This window comes from Saccopteryx leptura, chromosome 1 (assembly GCF_036850995.1).
Source record: "Saccopteryx leptura isolate mSacLep1 chromosome 1, mSacLep1_pri_phased_curated, whole genome shotgun sequence".
NCBI classification, from domain to species: Eukaryota; Metazoa; Chordata; class Mammalia; order Chiroptera; family Emballonuridae; genus Saccopteryx; species Saccopteryx leptura.
Genome location: NC_089503.1, coordinates 195,858,700 through 195,877,863, shown reverse-complemented (window position 1 = coordinate 195,877,863; position 19,164 = coordinate 195,858,700). Strand labels below are relative to the sequence as shown.

General features: G+C 53.5%; 1 protein-coding gene across 11 annotated transcripts in view; it reads left to right on the top strand.

Annotated features, from left to right (window-relative positions):
• Positions 1–19,164, top strand: part of CAMK2D (calcium/calmodulin dependent protein kinase II delta) — a 132,137-nt gene that overhangs the window by 94,182 nt on the left and 18,791 nt on the right. For all 11 annotated transcript variants that reach the window (XM_066384041.1, XM_066384067.1, XM_066384093.1 and 8 more), the window contains 7 exons: positions 6,890–6,992; positions 8,100–8,183; positions 11,329–11,423; positions 13,833–13,955; positions 14,573–14,656; positions 15,016–15,058; positions 17,786–17,823. In XM_066384041.1, coding sequence (XP_066240138.1) covers positions 6,890–6,992; positions 8,100–8,183; positions 11,329–11,423; positions 13,833–13,955; positions 14,573–14,656; positions 15,016–15,058; positions 17,786–17,823 — 570 coding nt within the window. The remainder of the gene's footprint in view (positions 1–6,889; positions 6,993–8,099; positions 8,184–11,328; positions 11,424–13,832; positions 13,956–14,572; positions 14,657–15,015; positions 15,059–17,785; positions 17,824–19,164) is intronic.

Genomic DNA, 19,164 nt, shown 5'->3' with positions numbered 1-19,164 from the left:
GCCCTGGGCTGGCTTCCCACGCACAGACCCAGACCTTTCTAGCTGGGAGTCCCTTTTTCTGGCGATCACCTCAGAAGTCCCTTCCTTGCCACACACACACAGAGGCCTTTCTGTTACGTCTCGGACTCTCAGGACTCCCACATGCTTTGTGAGTGGACCTATGTGGACATGCATGTTTTTGTACTCTTTTAGCAGATACTCTGTGTATCAGTTTATCATCTGAAATATTTTACTGCGTGTTATGTGATTGTAAGTAAACCACAGAACCATGGCGGGAAGGGTGACCTCTCCTCCCAGACTCTGTACTGTAGCCCTGGGTCCTGTTGGACACTCGATGAGCCCCTGACTGCAGCTTTCATCAGGGCAATGGGCCCGGTGGTTAGCCACAAGGGAGGAGACATTTTCTGACATGTGAGCTGAAGTCACTGATGAGACACTCAGGTGGGGACGTCAGGAGGCTTCCCTCCGAGAGACAGGCCTGGCCTCAGCCAGCACCTCCTTTTCAGGGGAGCACTATCCTGCGCCCTCCTGCCCTGACTCTGGGGGCAGAGGTGAGGTTCTTGGAGGCTTGTGACACTGCCTGTGCTGGCCCCATTCCATTCCATTGCGGACCTGCTGGACCAGTGCCAGCTCGCCGCAAGCTTGTCACTAGGCGGCCATGGACAGTGGCGGAGACCTAGGCAGTGGTCTGGCCACAGTGATGCGATTAGTGCTGGGAACTCGGGTATGATGCTAGTCTTTGGGAGGGTCAGGGTCAAGGGTGTACCATAGTAACAAACAGGATGATGTCTGGCCTTACTTGTAGCCACTGTGTGCCCCCTGAGGCGTCCCAGGGTCTTCACAACCGTCTCATATGCAGGGCTCCCAGGGACCCCTGTTGCCCAAGGGAGACATGGTGGCCTGAGTGACAGCCCCTCTCCAGGTCCATGCCACTAGCCATTGGGCTGTACCCACCAGTGTGGCTCCAGGTCACGGCGATAGCACAACTCACTGTGGAGGCCACAGAATAGGCCTGCTCTGGTGGGAAGTGAAGTTGCAACATGAAGAGTCACATGGGACATGGGTCTAAGTTTAGTGGCTCAAAAGCTGTTTTTAAATCCCACCTATGGGTCTCCCGGAGCCGTGCCAAGTCTGTGTCAAGGGAACGAGAGAAGGAGGCACGTTCCAGGTAGAGCGTGGAGGGGAGGGTGTCGTCTGACAGGAGGCCGCTGTGTGAACTGAATGCTGCTCCCTGTTCAGGGCCAGCAGGGGGCCTGCTGCAGCCTTTGGGAAACGCAGCTCAGAGAGCTGAGGCCCTGCCCCATCTGAGGGGGGCATGTCAGGACAGGTGGTGTGGAGCGCTGGGTATAGACTGTGTGTGAAGTCGGGTCACTGGGACTCACGTTGCACATCCGTGAGCTGGTGGCTGGACACTGAGGAGCGGAAGAGAAGGACAACATTCACAGAACGTCTGAGCTGAGGGCGTGAGTTACAGGCAGATCAAGAGCAGAGCTTTGTGCTGGGCCACGGGTTCAACATCGTTTAAAGCTGTGTTGTGTGGTCACTGCCCTCCTGCCCAGAGAGGAGGCCATACCTCAGACCAGTGCTGCAACCAGAAAAACACTGCGTCAGAGAGAGCCTGCAGCGACAAGTGACAATGCTGATGTCACAAGATATAGAGCAGCGTTACTCAGACGTGTTCTTGTTCGACAGCCCAGAGAAGAGTTTCTGTGAACAGCTGACAGAAATAAGTCAAAAGAGAGAGTCCCGAGCTGTGCTGTTTCAAACAGCTGACTTGCACACAGAATGGGGGACTTCTTCAGTTTGAAGTGTTTCAGAAACGCTACGAAACTGCCTCATGACGGAAATTCTGAATACGAGGCTTCGCACACAACTGGGTTATTTGGCAACAAACCAACGCCCGTGAATTTTCTCCTTGAGAACTCGCCTTTCTTAGCCTCCTTTCATGGCCTCCTGCATGTTACCAAGTGGGACGGCGTTGGCCGGAAGGTGGGTGGATGGAGATGGGACAGATGAATGTTGAGGAAGGTTATTCTTCTGAAATTTGGGAGGATTTTAAAGAGTATTTCATGGGAAGAAAATTGAATTTGACAGGGAAAGAAAGGAGTTTGCTTTCTGGGAGGAATGGGACACACACTCAGTAAGTCGTTCACGTAGGTTGTACACAGATCAAATTGTGAATTCTGCACTTGGAAGAATTTCCAAATCACAGTTGTCCTACTCTGGTCAGAACCACGCTTATATAGAACTTTAAGGAACCTACCTCTACTCTGTGTCTTCGTGAACTCGATATTCCGGCTTTCTGGCTCCTGCAAAACTTCATCTTAGTGTATTTCCAGGTGCTGGTGGGCTCACATCTCCTCTGCAAAGGAATGGACTGGACACACTGCGCGCAGCTTGGCTCACGCCATGCGGAAATGCTGAGATGCTCGCTGGAGGAGAGAAATCTCAGGGACCAGGTCACGTTCTAGAAGCTAAGGGTTTGTAAGGAGTAATAAGGTGAGAAAACAGAGCTAATCACCAGTTGTTTGTGTGACAGAGAAGAACCCATGAAGAGCTCAGACAGGATCCCACTGCCCATGTGCATCCCTGCCTGTGGGGGGTCCCTGGGGACCATCGCCATGCCCCACGGTGAAGTCTGTGATGCGCTGGCACGGAGCCCCACCTCTTCCCACTGAAATGGGCCCTTCCGTGGTCAGGAGATCTGTGGAAAGGCAAGATTGGAACTGAGGCTCTTATAATCCTCCCTCATTTTTGAGTATGGGGGGCAAGCCTTCCTGAGTGCTTCCTGCTCTCCAGACCCCGACCAAGTGGGCTGCCTTTGGGAAGTGGACCGTCTGCAGCCTGTTGGAGGAGCAGGCTTGGTGTCATCGGTCACGGCAGGACCGGACAGCAGGCTTGCTCTGCCCCACTGTGGTGGACCCCTTTGCTTGCGTGGGGGCTCAGGGCTTCCAGTCGCTCCGTCTGCCCATCTCTTGCAGCCCTAGACGTGGTTCCAGCAGCAGCTCCTCTGCACTTCAACATATCCGACCAGTTCCAAGAAGACCTCGAATCTCAGTGGAAGAAGTGTCCGCTGTGGCCATGTGAACGCACAGGACCGAGCTTGCCAGCAGGTGCCGCTCGTCCAGCAGATATGCTGTGAATGGCTGTTGCTACAGAGACCAGATGTCCCCGAGAACCGCACTGTGAGGAAGCTGTGGGGCAGGGGACAGTCGGGGTGAGGCCTTGTCCGTAGAGTCTACTTACAAAGCACCCTGAAGAGTGACCGCATTGCAGAAGTCAGAGGGAGTCTACTTACAAAGCACCTGAAGAGTGACTGCATTGCAGAAGTCAGAGGGAGTCTACTTACAAAGCACCTGAAGAGTGACCGCATTGCAGAAGTCAGAGGGAGTCTACTTACAAAGCACCTGAAGAGTGACCGCATTGCAGAAGTCAGAGGGAGTCTACTTACAAAGCACCTGAAGAGTGACCGCATTGCAGAAGTCAGAGGGAGTCTACTTACAAAGCACCTGAAGAGTGACCACATTGCAGAAGTCAGAGGGAGTCTGAGCTCATACAGAGCAGTGTGACAGAGTACACACAGGTCAGAAATACAGGCACTGCTGGAGTTAGGAACATTAGTTACAGACGCTCAGGGTTCTGTACACTGAGACAGCCAGGTGCATAGAGGACAGCTGCTCATCACTAATGTCCACTGCAGAGGACAAAGCCCTGTGATTAAACCCTCTGAGATGTCATAGTCACGTCTGTGCTGTTAAGGAGACATAATCACTACCCCCAGTGTTTGAGAAGTGAAGACATCACTCACTGAGCTTCATGAGTCTGCAGACTCGTAATGTCATGCCCGGGGCACACACCCGGGACACACGCCGCCTGGGGCACATGCCTGAGACACACACCTCCGGGACACATGCCTGGGGCTCACACTCGGTACACACCTCCAGGGCACACGCTCGGAGCACACACCTCTGGGACACACTCCCGGGGCACACACCTCCAGGACACATGCCCGGGGCACACGCCCAGGGCCCATGCTCGGGACACATACCTTCGGGACACGCTCAGGGCCCACGCTCGACACACACCCAGGCCTCTTCTGCATCACCTCACTGCCTGTTTCGTTCACAACACCGACACAGCCACACAGGAAGCCTGTTCCCGAGCTCCCCTTTCTGGTTTCCTTTAGAAAGTCAAAGTGGTGGGACAGCAGCACCCACAGTGCCGGGGACCCTTGTGAAGGAAGTGGCTGTGGGGAGCAGAGGGGCTTCGCCGTCTCAGCTGTCCCTTCTCCTCTGGAGTATAACCCATCCCCTCCCTGCACTCAGGCAGGACGGGAGTCGCATCCTCGCCGGGGAGCTTGGTGGCACATCATCCTTCAGGCAGAGGCTGCGTGGATGGTGGGACCCTACCTTCCCATGGTGTCGTGTAGAAGTGAGATCTGTGTAACACTTCGTGTTCCACTGAAACTGGCTGTTAGAAGCAGTCTTGTGATGAAACATTTTATAAAGCGAATAATCTCTTAAGGAAGTCAGTAATCGTACTTATTTTTCAAGTTGTGTTCCATAATTCCTGTATTTTAGTTTTGCCTAAAAGATAGATATAAGCGTGAACCTATTTCAGTGCTATTAACGTTTAAGCCTGGACAGTAGCCCGCCCGTTTCTGTCCATCCTGCAGCTGAACAGTCGTCACAGGTGTGAGGCTGAACCCTGTCCACACGGGTCTGTGACTTCCTGCGTGACGGGCTGCACAGCGAGCCCGCAGACCCCATCTCCATGCGAACACGCACAGCATTCAGGCGCCCCGCAGGATGAGGCCCATGGTGCCCGTCTCCTCTTTGTGGGGAGGGCACAGAGCACACAGCAGGGCCCAGAGCATCCTGACAGAGCAATGAGAAGAGCACGTGGCATCTGTAAGTGTATCCGAGACGACTGGCATTTGCTCAGCAGACCCCAGGGCCCCTTCCCGTCACAGACCTAAGCTGGCCGTGCTGCCCAGGGACTGCAAGTCTTGCCCGAGATGGGTCCCCGGTGACATGAGATCAGGGCCGCGTGGATCAGCACAGGTCTCGCCACTCAGTGCTGTTGACTGTGAAGGTTACAGAGAAATAAACCATTGTTACAGCTCCATGTGTTTCTCAGTCATTGTTCCATAAATCAGTCGCTGGAAATGAATTCTCTTCGTTACATTAGAAAACTCATGAACATTGTAGGCCATAGGTTTTAGTTGTGAAGATAAAATAATCAGACAGTGGCACTCCATGCTTGGTCACTGTACTGTGTTGACAGAAAACAGCTCCAGGTGATTTTGAATGTTAGGTTTTGCTGACTGTTTCTTCAGCATGGATATATTTCATCATCTTGAGACATCTTTATCCCAACATCCAAGTTAAATTACCATATGTTCAGGGATGAGGTCATTCAAACGCCCGTCGCCCTTCCAGCACTGCCGAGGTCCCGGCAGCCACCGTTGTGCCCGCACCGCTGAGTCTGATGGCAGTGCAGGAGCGGCCGGAGCAGGGAACGCCCCGACGGAGCGTTGTACTCGTGACTTAGTCTGGTTTCTGCAAGTCCTGGCTATGATTCTTCTGCTGATTTGCATGGCTTGCTTAATTAATCAGTTAAATACTGGTTTAGGCTGTGTTTCTACAAGGTCAAAACAATAGAATCGACTAATTCAGTAAGAAAAAAAATTGCCAATTTTATGAAAAAATGTGAAATCGGCGTTTGTCAGTATATAAACAAAGCCAATCTGATTGACTGAATGTTTAGATTTCTAGACAATTGTTTTGGCCTTGAAGAATCCATTGTTTTCCAGCCTCGCTCAGCCTGAGACACACCTGTGCGTTCACTGGGTCCTGTCCCAGGGTGGAAGACACCCACCCCGAGACGTGCGTGTGGTAGCCCAACCCCACGTCCTTCCAGACCCGGGGAGTGGACAGACTTTCTTTCCTGCCTGACCAGCCCCTTCCCTGATCCTCATAGCCGCACAGGCAGTCCAGGGGATACCCCGCTGGACAGCACTGCTCCCCTAGGGACTCATGTGTCTCGGTGCTGTGGCTGGGAAGCAGTGGAGTGGACACAGCCTGACCCCAGCATGGAGTCGCAGCCCTGGAGTGATGATCAGTGCCCAAGAAGGAAAAACTCATGTTCCTTCCTCGTAGTATTCCAACATGTGACAATACACGCACAAGGAATGCTTTCAGTCACTCTGAAGACATGTAAATTATGTTTGAAAAGCTGGCTTATACAGAACAAAAAAGCTGACTATAACATTTGGCAAATAGTATCACACTCTTTCTGCCTTTAAGAATAAACAGATTCTTAAATACAGCAATTTTAATACATAATTCAGAGTAAGACTCCAAAATTTGTACAGAAATTATTTGGAAATACTGACAAGTCCAGATCACTGCGTTTGGGTCCAAATTCTTGAAGTCATGAAGTCAACTCAGATTTAATTTGCAGTTTTATTTGCCAAATGTGTGTAAATTGGTCCAGCTCTTATTGTCGTTTTGCCAAGTTTCCTTCTGCTGAAAGTGCCTGTACCTGCTAGGCTTCCGAGTCGGGGTCCTTGGCCACGCCTGGCCCTCGGGGAGGGGGGGCCTGGGAAGCCCGCGTGCAGGTCCAGACAGGCGTTTCCTCTGCCCCGCCCCAGCGCGGTCTCTCTCCCGCGGGAGCCTGGCCTGTGCAATTGTGCCCTTGTCTGAGCCTATGTACAGGTAGACCCTGAGTCACTCCCAGCCTGGCCTGCCCCAGGCGGGAGGGACGGACTGCGGGAGAGAGGGCAAGGTGTGCCTCTCTTCCCCCCATCTGGTCAGACGTGGTCGGTTCTGAAGAGCCACTTGAAACAGGTTCTCACTTCAGTCTCTTCCTTTCCTTCTAAATAAAGCCTGAGAACTTGCTTCTAGCTAGCAAATCCAAGGGGGCAGCCGTGAAGCTGGCAGACTTTGGCTTGGCCATCGAGGTGCAAGGGGACCAGCAGGCGTGGTTCGGTGAGTAGGCCTGTGGCCCCGCGGCCCCGGCCGCACCCCCTCCCTGCCCCAAGGACATGGGAATGGTTACCTGGCCCAGACGGTGGTGCGACCAGCTTGAAACCTTGGGTCTGAGCCTCGATCCTGCTGACGTCACAGGTATGAGTCAGAAGTGACGTGGGGGGATGTTAGGTAGGAGGAGAGCACAGCACACAGAGCTCCTGCCGGGCTGGGTGAGACGGTGTGGGAGAGGCCCAAGGAGCACAGGCATGTTTTACTCGGGCGGAAATGGGTTCTTCACGTGCAGAGTCGCCAGACCAGAGTTGCATGTGGACAGCAGGTGCTCAGGAAGTGCAGGACATTTGACAAACCTTTGCGATCAGTACATTTGTTTTAAAAACTATTAAAAAGTATATCTACATCGATATATATTATATTTCATCTTAACTTTTTTTTTCCCCTAAAATGCCCATTTCCTCTAAAATTTTGATAATTTTGAAATGTCTTTATGATGAAATTTGTTTCTTTATAATTTAGGTTGAGATTAACACTGAACAAATTTAAATTCTGGTATTTCTAACCGGGCTATGGGTTCTCTGTGTCTGGCCTGAATAAGTTACTGCCCACTGACTGATGCTCTCTCTGCCGGGTCCTGTACACACACTGCCTGTCCACTCCTCTCTGCCGCATCCCGCACACACACCTGCCTGTCTGCGCCCTCTCTGTGGAGAGAGCAGAGCTCTTCATTGTGTGCAATGCCAGCGTCCCAGGCATTTACGTGATTTAGTTTAAAGAAAGGGTCTGGGCCAGGGGTGGGGGTGACCGGGTGCAGGGCAGCTGCAGGAACACAGGAGTGGTTTTAGTGGGTGTGTGCCCGGTGCAGGGGGGCACCCCTCCTACAGGAAACTGACGACTTGCCCTCTGGACGGGGTGGGGGGATTACAGGATTCTGCCTGTGTCTGCTGCTCTCGGCGGCCACAGCTAAGGTGCTCTGTGGCCTCTGTGGCGTGCGGGGTGGTGTGTCCTCGTCCTGCACAGCCCCACACGGACAGAGTGAGGGCCGCCGTGTCTTTCCCACTTCACCATGGGCACCAGGTCAGCAGCGACTCCCAGCTTCTGTTTCCACAGGTTTCGCCGGCACGCCCGGGTACCTCTCCCCAGAGGTGTTACGCAAAGACCCGTACGGAAAGCCCGTGGACATGTGGGCCTGCGGTAAGGAGCCCCTGCCGTGTGCTTTCTGTGGTACGACCGTGACGTCGTCATTCAGTGGTGTCTCTCTGCGGTGGGCTAGGGAACTGGGCTGGGCGCAGACCGCGTGAGGAGGTGTCACAGCAACCCCCAGTGCTGCTGGGCTGAGCGCGGGCACCTGCCCTGCAGGGACTGGGACAGGTCATCAGACTCACCACACGCCTCGCTCAGCTCAGGAGTTCCCTGGGCCTCTGTCTGAGGGCGTTTCCACAGTCCAGCTGTGAGCTCGCCTTTGAAGTCATGGCTCTCCTGTGATGATCCGAGTTCAGCCTGTGAGCCTGAGGTTACAGGGTGGAAGAGCTGACTTTTATGACTAGAAGAGGAAGAAATGATAGAAAAAAGAGTTGTTTCCTCCTCATTGTCTGAACATACAGCATTTTTAAAACTATAAGTAAATATTGGGTAGATGGAGGGAGGGAGCAATGGATGGAGGGATGGGTGGGTGGATGGGTGGGTGGAGGGAGAGAGGGATGGGTGGAGGATGGGTGGATATAGCACATACACGTGTGTGCGTGTGCACGCACGCAGACCCCAGGACATCTGGGCTTCAACCCCAGCTTTGCCGTGGACGGAGCCACTGTTCATGTCCTCAGTCTCTCCTCACCTTCGCTTCCTCACACTATTCCCACAAGCAGCCATGCGCCCTGGCGACAGGCCCCTCCCCACCCTGGCGACAAGCCCCTCCCCATTACCGCACACGTTTGCTGCCAGCTCCCGTCCCCCTGGAGATTGTGGCATCTGTTACTGCATGCCTACAGGTGCACTTGGGGTCACACAGTCAGCTGCAAAGTATCTCAGCTCTTCTAACGTCACGTGTGTGGGGAAGTGACCCTCACTGCCCGCTACCAGAAGCATCATAATAGATCCTCCTGCCTTTTGTTACATCTCTGGGTCACTGCTGTGGGTTTGGAGCATCATCTTACCATTTTATTATGTCACCTCCAGTGACAGGAGAGGCACATTAAACTCACCCTAGTTGTCAGGTGACACATGCTTTGTCACCGCCGTTGTCATGACCAGCAGAGTGTCACACACAGTGCACACCTGCTTCTGGTTCTGGCACCTCTGAGAAGACACTTCTCAGCCGTCCCCCAAGGCGTGATGGGGTGGCAGGTGGTAAGAAGCAGTGCCCCCCGGTAACAGAGGGCATGCAGCACAGTGGCCTGACGGGACAGCTGGCCTCTGGGGACTAAGCTGTGGCACGGCCGACCTCTGTTGCTTGGCCTTTGAGCAGAGCAGCGAGGCTGCTGTGGCTGAGAGAAACCTTGCCCGGTTACTAGGGACACGTGACAGCCGGTACTCGGGACACCAGACGCCACCTTCAGCTGGATTCTGTGCGCTCAGAGCCGTTAGGGTTGACCTGGCCTTGGGCCCAGGAAGCAGCTAGTCCATCACTGCAGTGAGTGCTGGGCCTCGCTGACGCGGGTTCTCCCTCTGCTCTGCCGTGAGCAGCAGCAGGTCGGTTCTGCTGCTGGGATTCCCTGATGAGCTGAGCTCACTGGGTCACTGGTTCTGCAGAACTTCCTCCTGCATTCTGGCTTAGTGTCCTCAGTGTCGGCTTGTAGGAGTCGAGTCTCATGTCTGAGCTGCGGTTCTGCCTTCCGCTCCGTTCCCCTGGCCCCCCACAGCATCAGCCCCGCACCCCGAAGAGCAGCCTTCCGGGGCGGTGGTCCTAACCTGCTTCTCACTGCGACTGCTCTTCCAGCCCTGGCTCTTGTTGAAACCACCTGGGTGTCCTGGTTGCACTGTCTTTCCATTTGGCAGTTAGAGGGTCTTGGGGTCCCCGAGCATGGCCGCTGTGCAGGTCAGGTGGGAGGGCACTGGCGGCTTCCACTGCCACGGCTGCACGACACTGTGTCAAGTGGTCACTTGTGGAAAATGTGAACCAGAGTAGAGGACCAGCACAGAACCCTCCCACTGGTCTCCCTCCCTGCCCACCCCTCCCTCCAGGCACCCTGTCAGAACCCTGTGCAGGCTCCATGTGTCTCAAAGGAACGGTCTCTTTTAATGGTAACATTTAAAATTTAGTGATTGCTTAAAATCAGGTATCTGGTAGTTTTTTCAGTTTGCTCTCATGCTCATAGTTTTGCCGTTTGGTCTCTTGGATCTCTTAATGTGTAGGTTTTACTTCTCCCCCCGTCCCTCCCTGGTCTCTCTCTCCCTCTCTCTCTCTCTCTCTCCCTCTCCTCACTCCGCAGTTTATTTGTTGAGGGACCCTGTAGACCCCACAGGCACCCCACAGAGTACCAACCTAGTCTCCACGTAGCATCTGCCACCGTGAGAAGCCAAGACTCTAGTAGAGGGCCGGTCCTGAGTCTGGACAGGAAGAGCCCCAGTGACCAGGGGCAGCTTGGTCATCCAGGAAGGAAGCTGTACGGCTGCAGAGCTTGTTGTAACAGGCTCAGGAGCCCACTGAAGTGGCTTCTGCTGGTTAAAGATGAGACAACTGAGGATAAATGAGAAAAATGACAGGAATGTGTTGCAAGAGTCAGACGTTGAATCAGTGCCTTCATGGCGCTGCCCCGCCTGGGGAAGCAGTGTGTTGTTTCTAAAAGTAGGCAGTAAACGGGAAGAATCAGTTCTCCGACCCCTCCTGTGTGCGCTGTGCGTCGGGTAACCACACGGTGCAGTGGGCTGTTCTTGAAGGAGGTGAGCCGCTCCCTTCTGCCAGACACCTGGTCAGGGGTCACTCAAAATCGTCCTCTGTGGCCGCAGTGGTCGAGGAGGAAAGGACCCCTCTTCCTGCAGGTCGTCCACGCCCCCGAGACCTGCCTGTCAGGCACAAGGCTCTGACCTGGCGTGTTGCTGGGTCAGGCATGATTGAGAATTGTAACAGGTCGAGTTGTAGATGAGCCTGCAGACTAGCATCAACACGGGCTCTAAACGGACACGTGTGCAAGGGTGGTATACGGAAAGGCTGGGGAGCACGTGGCCGTCCCCTGCAGTCGTAGGCCTGAGTGTGGGTGGGGTGCCCGGGCTGGTGGCCACTGCCCTCCCCAGTGTCCCCAGGCACCCACGTGTCTGATTGGGCGCCCAGCAGCCCTGCCCTCACTGAGGGACTGGCTGACAACTGGGGTGCCCTGACACTGTCTCCTATGCCCCCCTGCAGGTGTCATCCTCTACATCCTGCTGGTGGGGTACCCACCCTTCTGGGATGAGGACCAGCACAGACTCTACCAGCAAATCAAAGCTGGAGCTTACGACGTACGTAGTAGCATTCAGAGCTCTCCCCAGGCGTCCTGCTCCGTGAGTGACCAAGCCCCCGCACCTGCTCACGGCGCTTGGGCCGCGATCTCAGGCAGCCGTCACGGCTTCCCTCCCAGGGCAAGCAGTGAGGATGGCAGAGGGCTTGCTCACTGCGCACCGTCGCCAGTGTCTGCTGGGGCTTAGGGGGGACAGTGCGAAGTCCCCAAGGCAGCACCTCTTGTCAGAATGTTTTGGCTCTTAGTGCCTCCTAATGCCTAAAAGTTAAAGCATGTTTGCTTTAGGGGAGGCTCCCACCTGTTTGTTTGACTGTCGCCCCAGTGCTGGCCACATGGCTCTCAGCCACCTACCAGCATCACTGGCAGTGGCCCCTGTAGCAGTGGAACCCTGTTCGTGTCACGTTGACTGTTTTGTCGTATTTGCCTCCTCACCTGAAGGAGGACCTTTACCATCGAGACACATTTGAAAATCCCAATCCCAACACGTGTCATGAGGTTATTTGAAAGTGGACACGTGTGTGTATGCGCACGTCCACGCTTACGTTCCAACTGACGAGGAAGGTCTCGTCTGTTTTCCCTTCTTGGCTTCATGCTGCTCACGGACACGGTCTCTCTCCTCCAATGAGCACGTCTGTACATGACGTGCCTCTCCCCTGGTGTCACGTGTGTCACGTGTGAGCTGGCGTGCTTAGTAGTAGGTGGTCTGGGCCCCCCTCTGCGCATTAGGATCTCAGTGCAGAGGTGAGAGGACCGTGTGGTCTGAATCATGCTGCCGGCCTTGTGAGCCCCTGCCTTCTGTCCACGTACTCTGGTCAGATAGACGTTTGTGCCATGAGGGTTTCAAATGTGTGTTCTTTCCCCTTGGAAGCTCTCTGTCCAGGAAGACCAGTAATGGGACAGACTGTTGTTTTGGTGGCCATGGCTAGCGCCTGCCCCGCCATTGCGGATGGACGAGAGTGAGGCCCCTCTGAAGGGCATACGGCACACGCAACCTGGTGACCGTGGGAGAGGGGAGGGCCGCCTTTACCTGCAGCCCCACCCTCTGCCACCAGAGTCCTGCACGGCACAGTGTTCCTGATGGTCCCTAATTGTTAGCAACGTTTACAACTGCCCAAAGTAAACATAGAGTTAGAGTGGCGAGTGTGACACTCCAAGCTTATAAGTATGAGAGAGTCAGCACCATGCCCTCAACTGTGGCTTTGCCCATGGGTCACAGACTCCCCTGATACAGCTACAGAAAGGGAAGTGACTTCAGGCCGGGACACAGGGACCGTGGCTCTTCCCAGGACTTTCTGCAGAACACTGAATATTTGTTCTCTGGAAACTAAAGTGATGTTAAGTTTTCTAACCCTTCCCTAAGAGTATTTCTACTAAAGATGCTAATTTTGTGAGAGTGAGATTGCATAATTATCAACACAAATTTCATGTAGAGAGACCCAGGATGAGTAGCCTTATTATAAAGGGACTAATGTGAAGGTGTCTCCGACAGCAATTACAGGGACTGGTCCTTTCATGATCGTAGTGCCGGGCGTGGCAGACCAGCCTGCAGAGGTGCATAGGCCCCTGGAGGCCTTACGGCCCACACCCTCCCACCATCCCCCAGACACCAGCTCCTGCCACGTCTGCTGTCCCTGTTCAGGGCGCCCTGGCGTGACAGTGTGAAGGTGTGAGTGCATGTGACAACTTTCAACTTCATTGATTTCTGCAAATAGGAGGATCACATAAAACTTCATTTTCAAAGCAAAGATACTTTAAGAAGACAAAAAGGTTGAGTTCATTTTAAGATGTATAAAATATTTACTAAATAGATATCATAGGCACGTTGGTGTATATATCTGTCCCTTACCAGCTACTGTTCATCAGTGTACAGTTAGTAAGTGTATGCACATAGGGGTGTTTTTATCTACATCGGTGGCTCTAGATACAGCATAATTCACGCAAAAAGTGTATTTATGAAGAAATTTACTTCTCAAGGAAATTATTAGTGTATCTGTTCGACAGAGTGAATCTGGTTGTTTTATTTTGTTGTTTCTTTTGTGTGTGTGTGACAGAGAGAGAGAGAGAGAGAGAGAGAGAGAGAGTCCGAGAGAGGGACAGACAGACAGAAAGGGAGAGAGATGAGAAGTATCAACTCATAGTTGTGGCACTTTTGTTGTTCATTGATTGCTTTCTCATATGTGCCTTGACCATGGGCCTTCAGCAGCCCAAGTAACCCCTTGCTCGAGCCAGTGACCTTGGGTCCAAGCTGGTAAGCTTTGCTCAAACCAGATGAGCCCACGCTCAAGCTGGCAACCTCAGGGTCTCGAACCTGGGTCCTCTGCATCCCAGTCTGACGCTCTGTCCACTGCACCACCACCTGGTCAGGCTGAATCTGTTTTTTAAACTCTTTTTATAAATATCTATTTTGAAGTTTCCATCACCAGAGTGGGACACGGTGACTCCTGAAGCCAAAGACCTCATCAATAAGATGCTGACCATCAACCCCGCGAAGCGGATCACAGCAACTGAGGCTCTGAAGCATCCCTGGATCTGCGTGAGTGCCACCCCGGGCCTGGGCGCCACGGGCTCACCCACAGGGCTTTTCACGGGTGTGAAATAATTTTTGCAGACAGAGATTGAATGAGTGAGTGAGTGAATGAGTGAATTTTGACTCAAGATATTTGACAAAGTTAATTTTATGATGGTTAAAAACTCACTTTGGGATGGACAATCTGGTTTGCATAGACGACTAAGTATTTCCTGCGGTGTCGCAGGCAGGTCACCTCCAATGACTGATGACCTTCGTGAGCAGAAGCTAAGGAAGTGGCCCCAGATGAAATGCCTCCCAGGAGAAAGAGTAGACAGAGCTCATCAGTTATCATTAGGCAGCTGTAGGAGACAGTGCCGTGGTTGGAGGCTGGAAGGACGTCCTCGCAGGGAAGAGTGGCCGTGGGAGGCTGAAAGAATAGCATAGCACTGGGGATGTAGATGGCCACGGTTTCTAGGCCTGGGCAGCAGAGGTGGGCACGTCGCTGACTGACACAAGGCATCCTGTAGAAGTGGGCAGGGAGGTGATGGGCGGTGATGACGGCACCACACAGGCGTGTTGGGGGGGAGCCTGGTGATGCTGAAGGAGAGCGGGTCCTGGGTCAGTGTCTCCTTCTCCTGCAGCAACGATCCACCGTGGCCTCCATGATGCACAGACAGGAGACGGTGGACTGCTTGAAGAAGTTCAACGCTCGAAGGAAACTGAAGGTGAGACAGAGCGTCTCAGGAGGGGCAGCGGGTGGATTGAGCAGCAGGTTCTGTTGCCCATTCGGACCTTGGAGCTTGTCTCCTGGGTCTTGGGGATCCGGGGCGCCCTAAATCGAACCCATGAGGGAGAGCTGAGGGGCTATGACCGCGTGTGCACAGCCCCTCCCAGCAGAGGGACAGCTGCCATAGGAACCTCGTGTCTGCCACACCCTTGGCCCCACCCAGAGGCCCGTTGCCTAGGAGCTCAGACAGCGGCAGGCCGCAGACCCCCTGACCAGAGCTGGGCCGGGAGACTGTCCCTGGACGGCGTGTGGGTTGGTCTGCCCAGCGACACTGACTGGGCCTCCTCTCTCTGACAGGGCGCCATCCTGACCACCATGCTCGCCACGAGGAACTTCTCAGGTACACGACATGCCTGCCATTTCCTCCTCAGTATCCTTGGAGCCGAAAACAATAGTAATTAGGAAAACACTACTGCGTTGTTCTAGGACTCGTTGTCTCGTGGATGCGCCCACACGGTGCCCTCCGGCTTCCCCCGGTACTGCCACAGGGACACTGGACAGGTGACCCGCTGCCCGGCCTGCGGCACACCCCTGAACGTGTGTGTGCAGTTCCAGGGTGCAGCGCTGGCCTGGGGCTTCATCCACTGACTTTCCATAAAGCATCAGTGAGTTCGTGCACTGTCCACGCAGAATCTCAGCGACAGGGCTTTTAGAATTGTTGAGGAGCCCAGTGCTCTTAGTCCTTTCAGACATACAGTAATGTCCTGGCGAAGGCATGGGCCCCCTCATTGGTGTGCAGAGCAGCCCAGAGACGCACCCTGGCACCCCGCAGGGCAGGACATGTCCGTGTGCCTGGGTGAGCTGAGCCAACACTCACTGCCCAGTGTCTCTCCTGAATGGACACACACAGGTTTCTGTTGTCTCCAGAAAGGGAGTTGGGGCCCTCCTTCCACAGGGGACCCAGCCTCCAGGTCAGATTCTGGTAACAGCACATCAGTTGTACATACGGGCAGGCCTGTCACAGCCAGAAAGCTGTTCTTGGTAGTTTCTGCTTGGCGTTGACCCTCAGAGTGTTGGCAAGAGCTTGTGCCCAGCACATGATGCTTTCATCTGGCTGGCTGCTCACATGGGTGGACATGTGCAGTGTCCATGTGTCCAGGGGCTTCTCTTCTCTGCTCCTGCGTCGCCCATCAGCGGTCCCTGTTAGTGGCCCCTCGGTCCCCACTGTGCGTGGTTGTCGGTATGAGCGGGGCCACAGCAGGCCTTCCGGTGGTCTCCTGAGACGGCAGCTGTGTTACTGCACTGAGGGACGCTGGGCCGTGCGGGGCTGGGCTGCCCGGGGGGTGTGTCTCGTCCAGTGTTTGCTGTGTTGAAACCTGGTCCCTGCCCTTGGCAAGCTCCCCTGCACGACAGAGCCGTCGATCACACGGTGGCATTCGTGGGGGTGAGCTCCCTTCATCTCCTTCAGCATTACCTCTGTGCTCCCTGTTCAAATGAGCATCCCCTGAGAATCACGCAGAGTTAGGAGGGTGTATAGAGTGTGTGTTGTGAACGTCAGGCTCACTTGAGAAGGGAGTCAGGACAGAGTGTGTGTTTCTTTCAAGTCTTGAACACATTGGCAGACTCAGGCCTTTTAACAACAGAGGAACCATATTGCGTACCTCATTTTCTCCGTCCTGTGTACATGAAACACGACACGTGAGTCGCGTGCCGTTCCTGCGCGAGAGGTGGGGCTTGTTCACTGCTTCAGAGCCAGATGGTCACATGGGACTGGTCACATCTTGGACGTGTGGCTGTTTGAGTTTTGAGAATTTCATCCACTCGGTTTTGCTGCCAGACGTGCCCTTTGAAGCGATCTGTCGCAGGCGTGTGGTTATAGATCTGCTTCCATTGCTCCTCCTCCCTTGGGGAGGAATGTATTCTTGTGAGCCAGGGGGTCGTCTCCATGTGTCCTGACCCTGCCCCTGCCCTGGGCCCACGTGTGTCTGCGGTCACATCCCCCCCCTGCCCCAGCCCTGCCCACCAAGGTGGCTTCCGGGTTGTGAGCCCGGCCTTACTCAGCTTTGCTCTGTAGCTCCCGCAGATGGTTGTCACCGGGGTGGGTTTCTTACCGTCTCTGTTGATAATAAATTAGTGCTGTGTTGCAGAGGACTACTAGGTAAAATTAAGTTTGGGATTCTTTAAATAAACATAAACTTACACCAAAGAAATAGCAGAACAATGTCCCAAGTCAGAAGGCAGATGCCAGTGCTCGCAGGGGGAAAGGCGCGCTCTGCCCTGCGGGCTTGTCAGAGCTCTGCACTCGGCGCTGCTCTTTAGTGACCGGTGGCGTCTGTGTGTGCCGCTCACTGTGCGCTTTCCAAAGAGACAGCGTCGCCCGTGATGTGCCCGGGCTTAGCAGCAGCTGGACAGCAGGCAGGTCCCTCTGGGAAGGTGACTCCTACAGAGCCGTGTCCCTCGGGGGTGTTCTGACTTAGTTCAGGATTTTGTTTTGTTTCCTCTCCCCCCTCAAACACTGATTGTTAGTTTTTTAGTGTTTATGAAGCCTTGGTATTCTGATGTTGAAAAATAGAAGAATATATAATTTCCTTTCTTAAAGGGCAAATAGTAAGGGTTTTTTCTCTGGGTCAAAATATCCCATTTCATTTTAAATGCTGTTGTTAATATTACTTGTAGAAATGAAATGGTTCTATTTCAAATATATACATGTATGTGTATATTTATATTTATAAAAGGGTGTTATTTAGGCAGTATATTTTCACAAGTAAGTTCTGACCTTCGCAAGAGGCTCAGGCTGCAGGGTGTGATGCCATCCTGCCTGGCGGACACATCATAGTGGGCTCCAGCCCCCACGCGTGTCTTCCAGCCAGCGGGGTCCCCGGTCCAGCAGCAGGACTGGCCTCGTGCTCAGTTCTCTGCAGTGAGCTAAGTAAGAACAGGGTCTCGAATTCCATGTGGATGGTACAGTGCAGCTCTGTCCTGTGAGTCAGCTCACACGACCGCCATGACGGTGACGGGCGTGCGGTGGCCGTGACTTGGCAGGGTGGTGGGAGGCAGAGGCTGCCCCGCTTCCTGGCCCTGAGTGCCGGGCGCAGCTCACTAACCATGATCTTCTCTGATTTTGCAGCAGCCAAGAGTTTGCTGAAGAAACCAGACGGGGTGAAGGTAAGTCGAGCGTGTGCTCCTAAAATTACTTGATAATTTTGTAATGTTAAATATGACACCCAAGTGTTTGTAGCTTGTTTTTTATAGTTCTTATAAAGAACACAGGTTGAAATATAAAATAACAGTACACAAAGATGACAATATTTATGCCCAGAAAAGCTGTAATTTTTTTCTCTTTTATTACATATTTTCTTACTGATTGATTTTAGAGAGTCCAAGAGGGAGGGAGGGAGGAGAGGGCATGGGTGCAGGAAGCGTTCGTCTGCTGTGTCGCTCAGCTGTGCCCTCGTTGGTCACTTGCTCTCTGTGCCCTGAGCAGGGATGGAACCTGCAACCTTGGCGTTTCAGGATGACGTTCCTCTCACCACCAGAGCTCCCTGGCCAGGGCCTGTCTTACTGCTTGTTAACCAGTCACGACAGACAATTCTTTTATAGGGAGTTCCTGTAGAAGTGGGACATCTAAGTCCTCTCTCGGGTTTTCCGTAGTCCCAGACTATCACAGTGACCTGAAAATCCATGGAAACCTAATCTCTGAATGGTCACGCTGCGTCCCTGGAGGCTGCCACGCCGTGTGGCCTGGATCAGGTGGTCTGAAAGTATCAAGTGACCAGGCTTCTCTGCCTGGCCTTGGTCTGCAGAGGTCCCAAGGGTCACTGTGCTGCTGTCACAAGGTGCTGAGATGTGCTCAGGGGGAATGTTCGGAGCAGATATGAGAGAGTTTTCCGAGAAAGATAATAGGAAGTTACTACTTTCTAAGCAAAACCGTACCACTACTTTCCTGTTGATTCGTTTTATGTCGTGGGAATTGGAAGGTAGCTGTATATTTGCCTGTTTCCCTGCCCGGGGTGTTGCCCAAATGCTGTCTTTAATACTTTTCTTTCTCTTCCAAAGGCAAACACACGCATACCTCACGAACACTTTAACATTCTTGGGGATTAGTTACTATCCTGACATTTGAACTTGACCCAAAGTCAGGTGGTCTGTTCACTTTGGAAACAACACAGACAGTGGTCTGTGGCTGAGTGCATGCCCCATCCTCTTCTTACCCCGTCTGGGTGAGCTGTGGGTTTCCAAGTGATGGTGGCAGGCCTGGCACTGACTGTTAGGATGGTGCCGCCTGTCTGGGCATCTCCCTTCTGCTCACGTACTCGTGGGCATGTCAGATCTCAGTGGGCATCTGCCCTTTTCCCAGTTAACATGGGGGGAAATGGTACGTTTTCCATTTTCCGAACGTCTCCCTCTCCTGCCTAGTTCTGTCCTGTTCAGAGCTGCAGAGCTCACAGCACCTACTGAGATATTTACCCTCCCTCGTGCCCTTCCAGAGATATTTCCAGAAGTTTT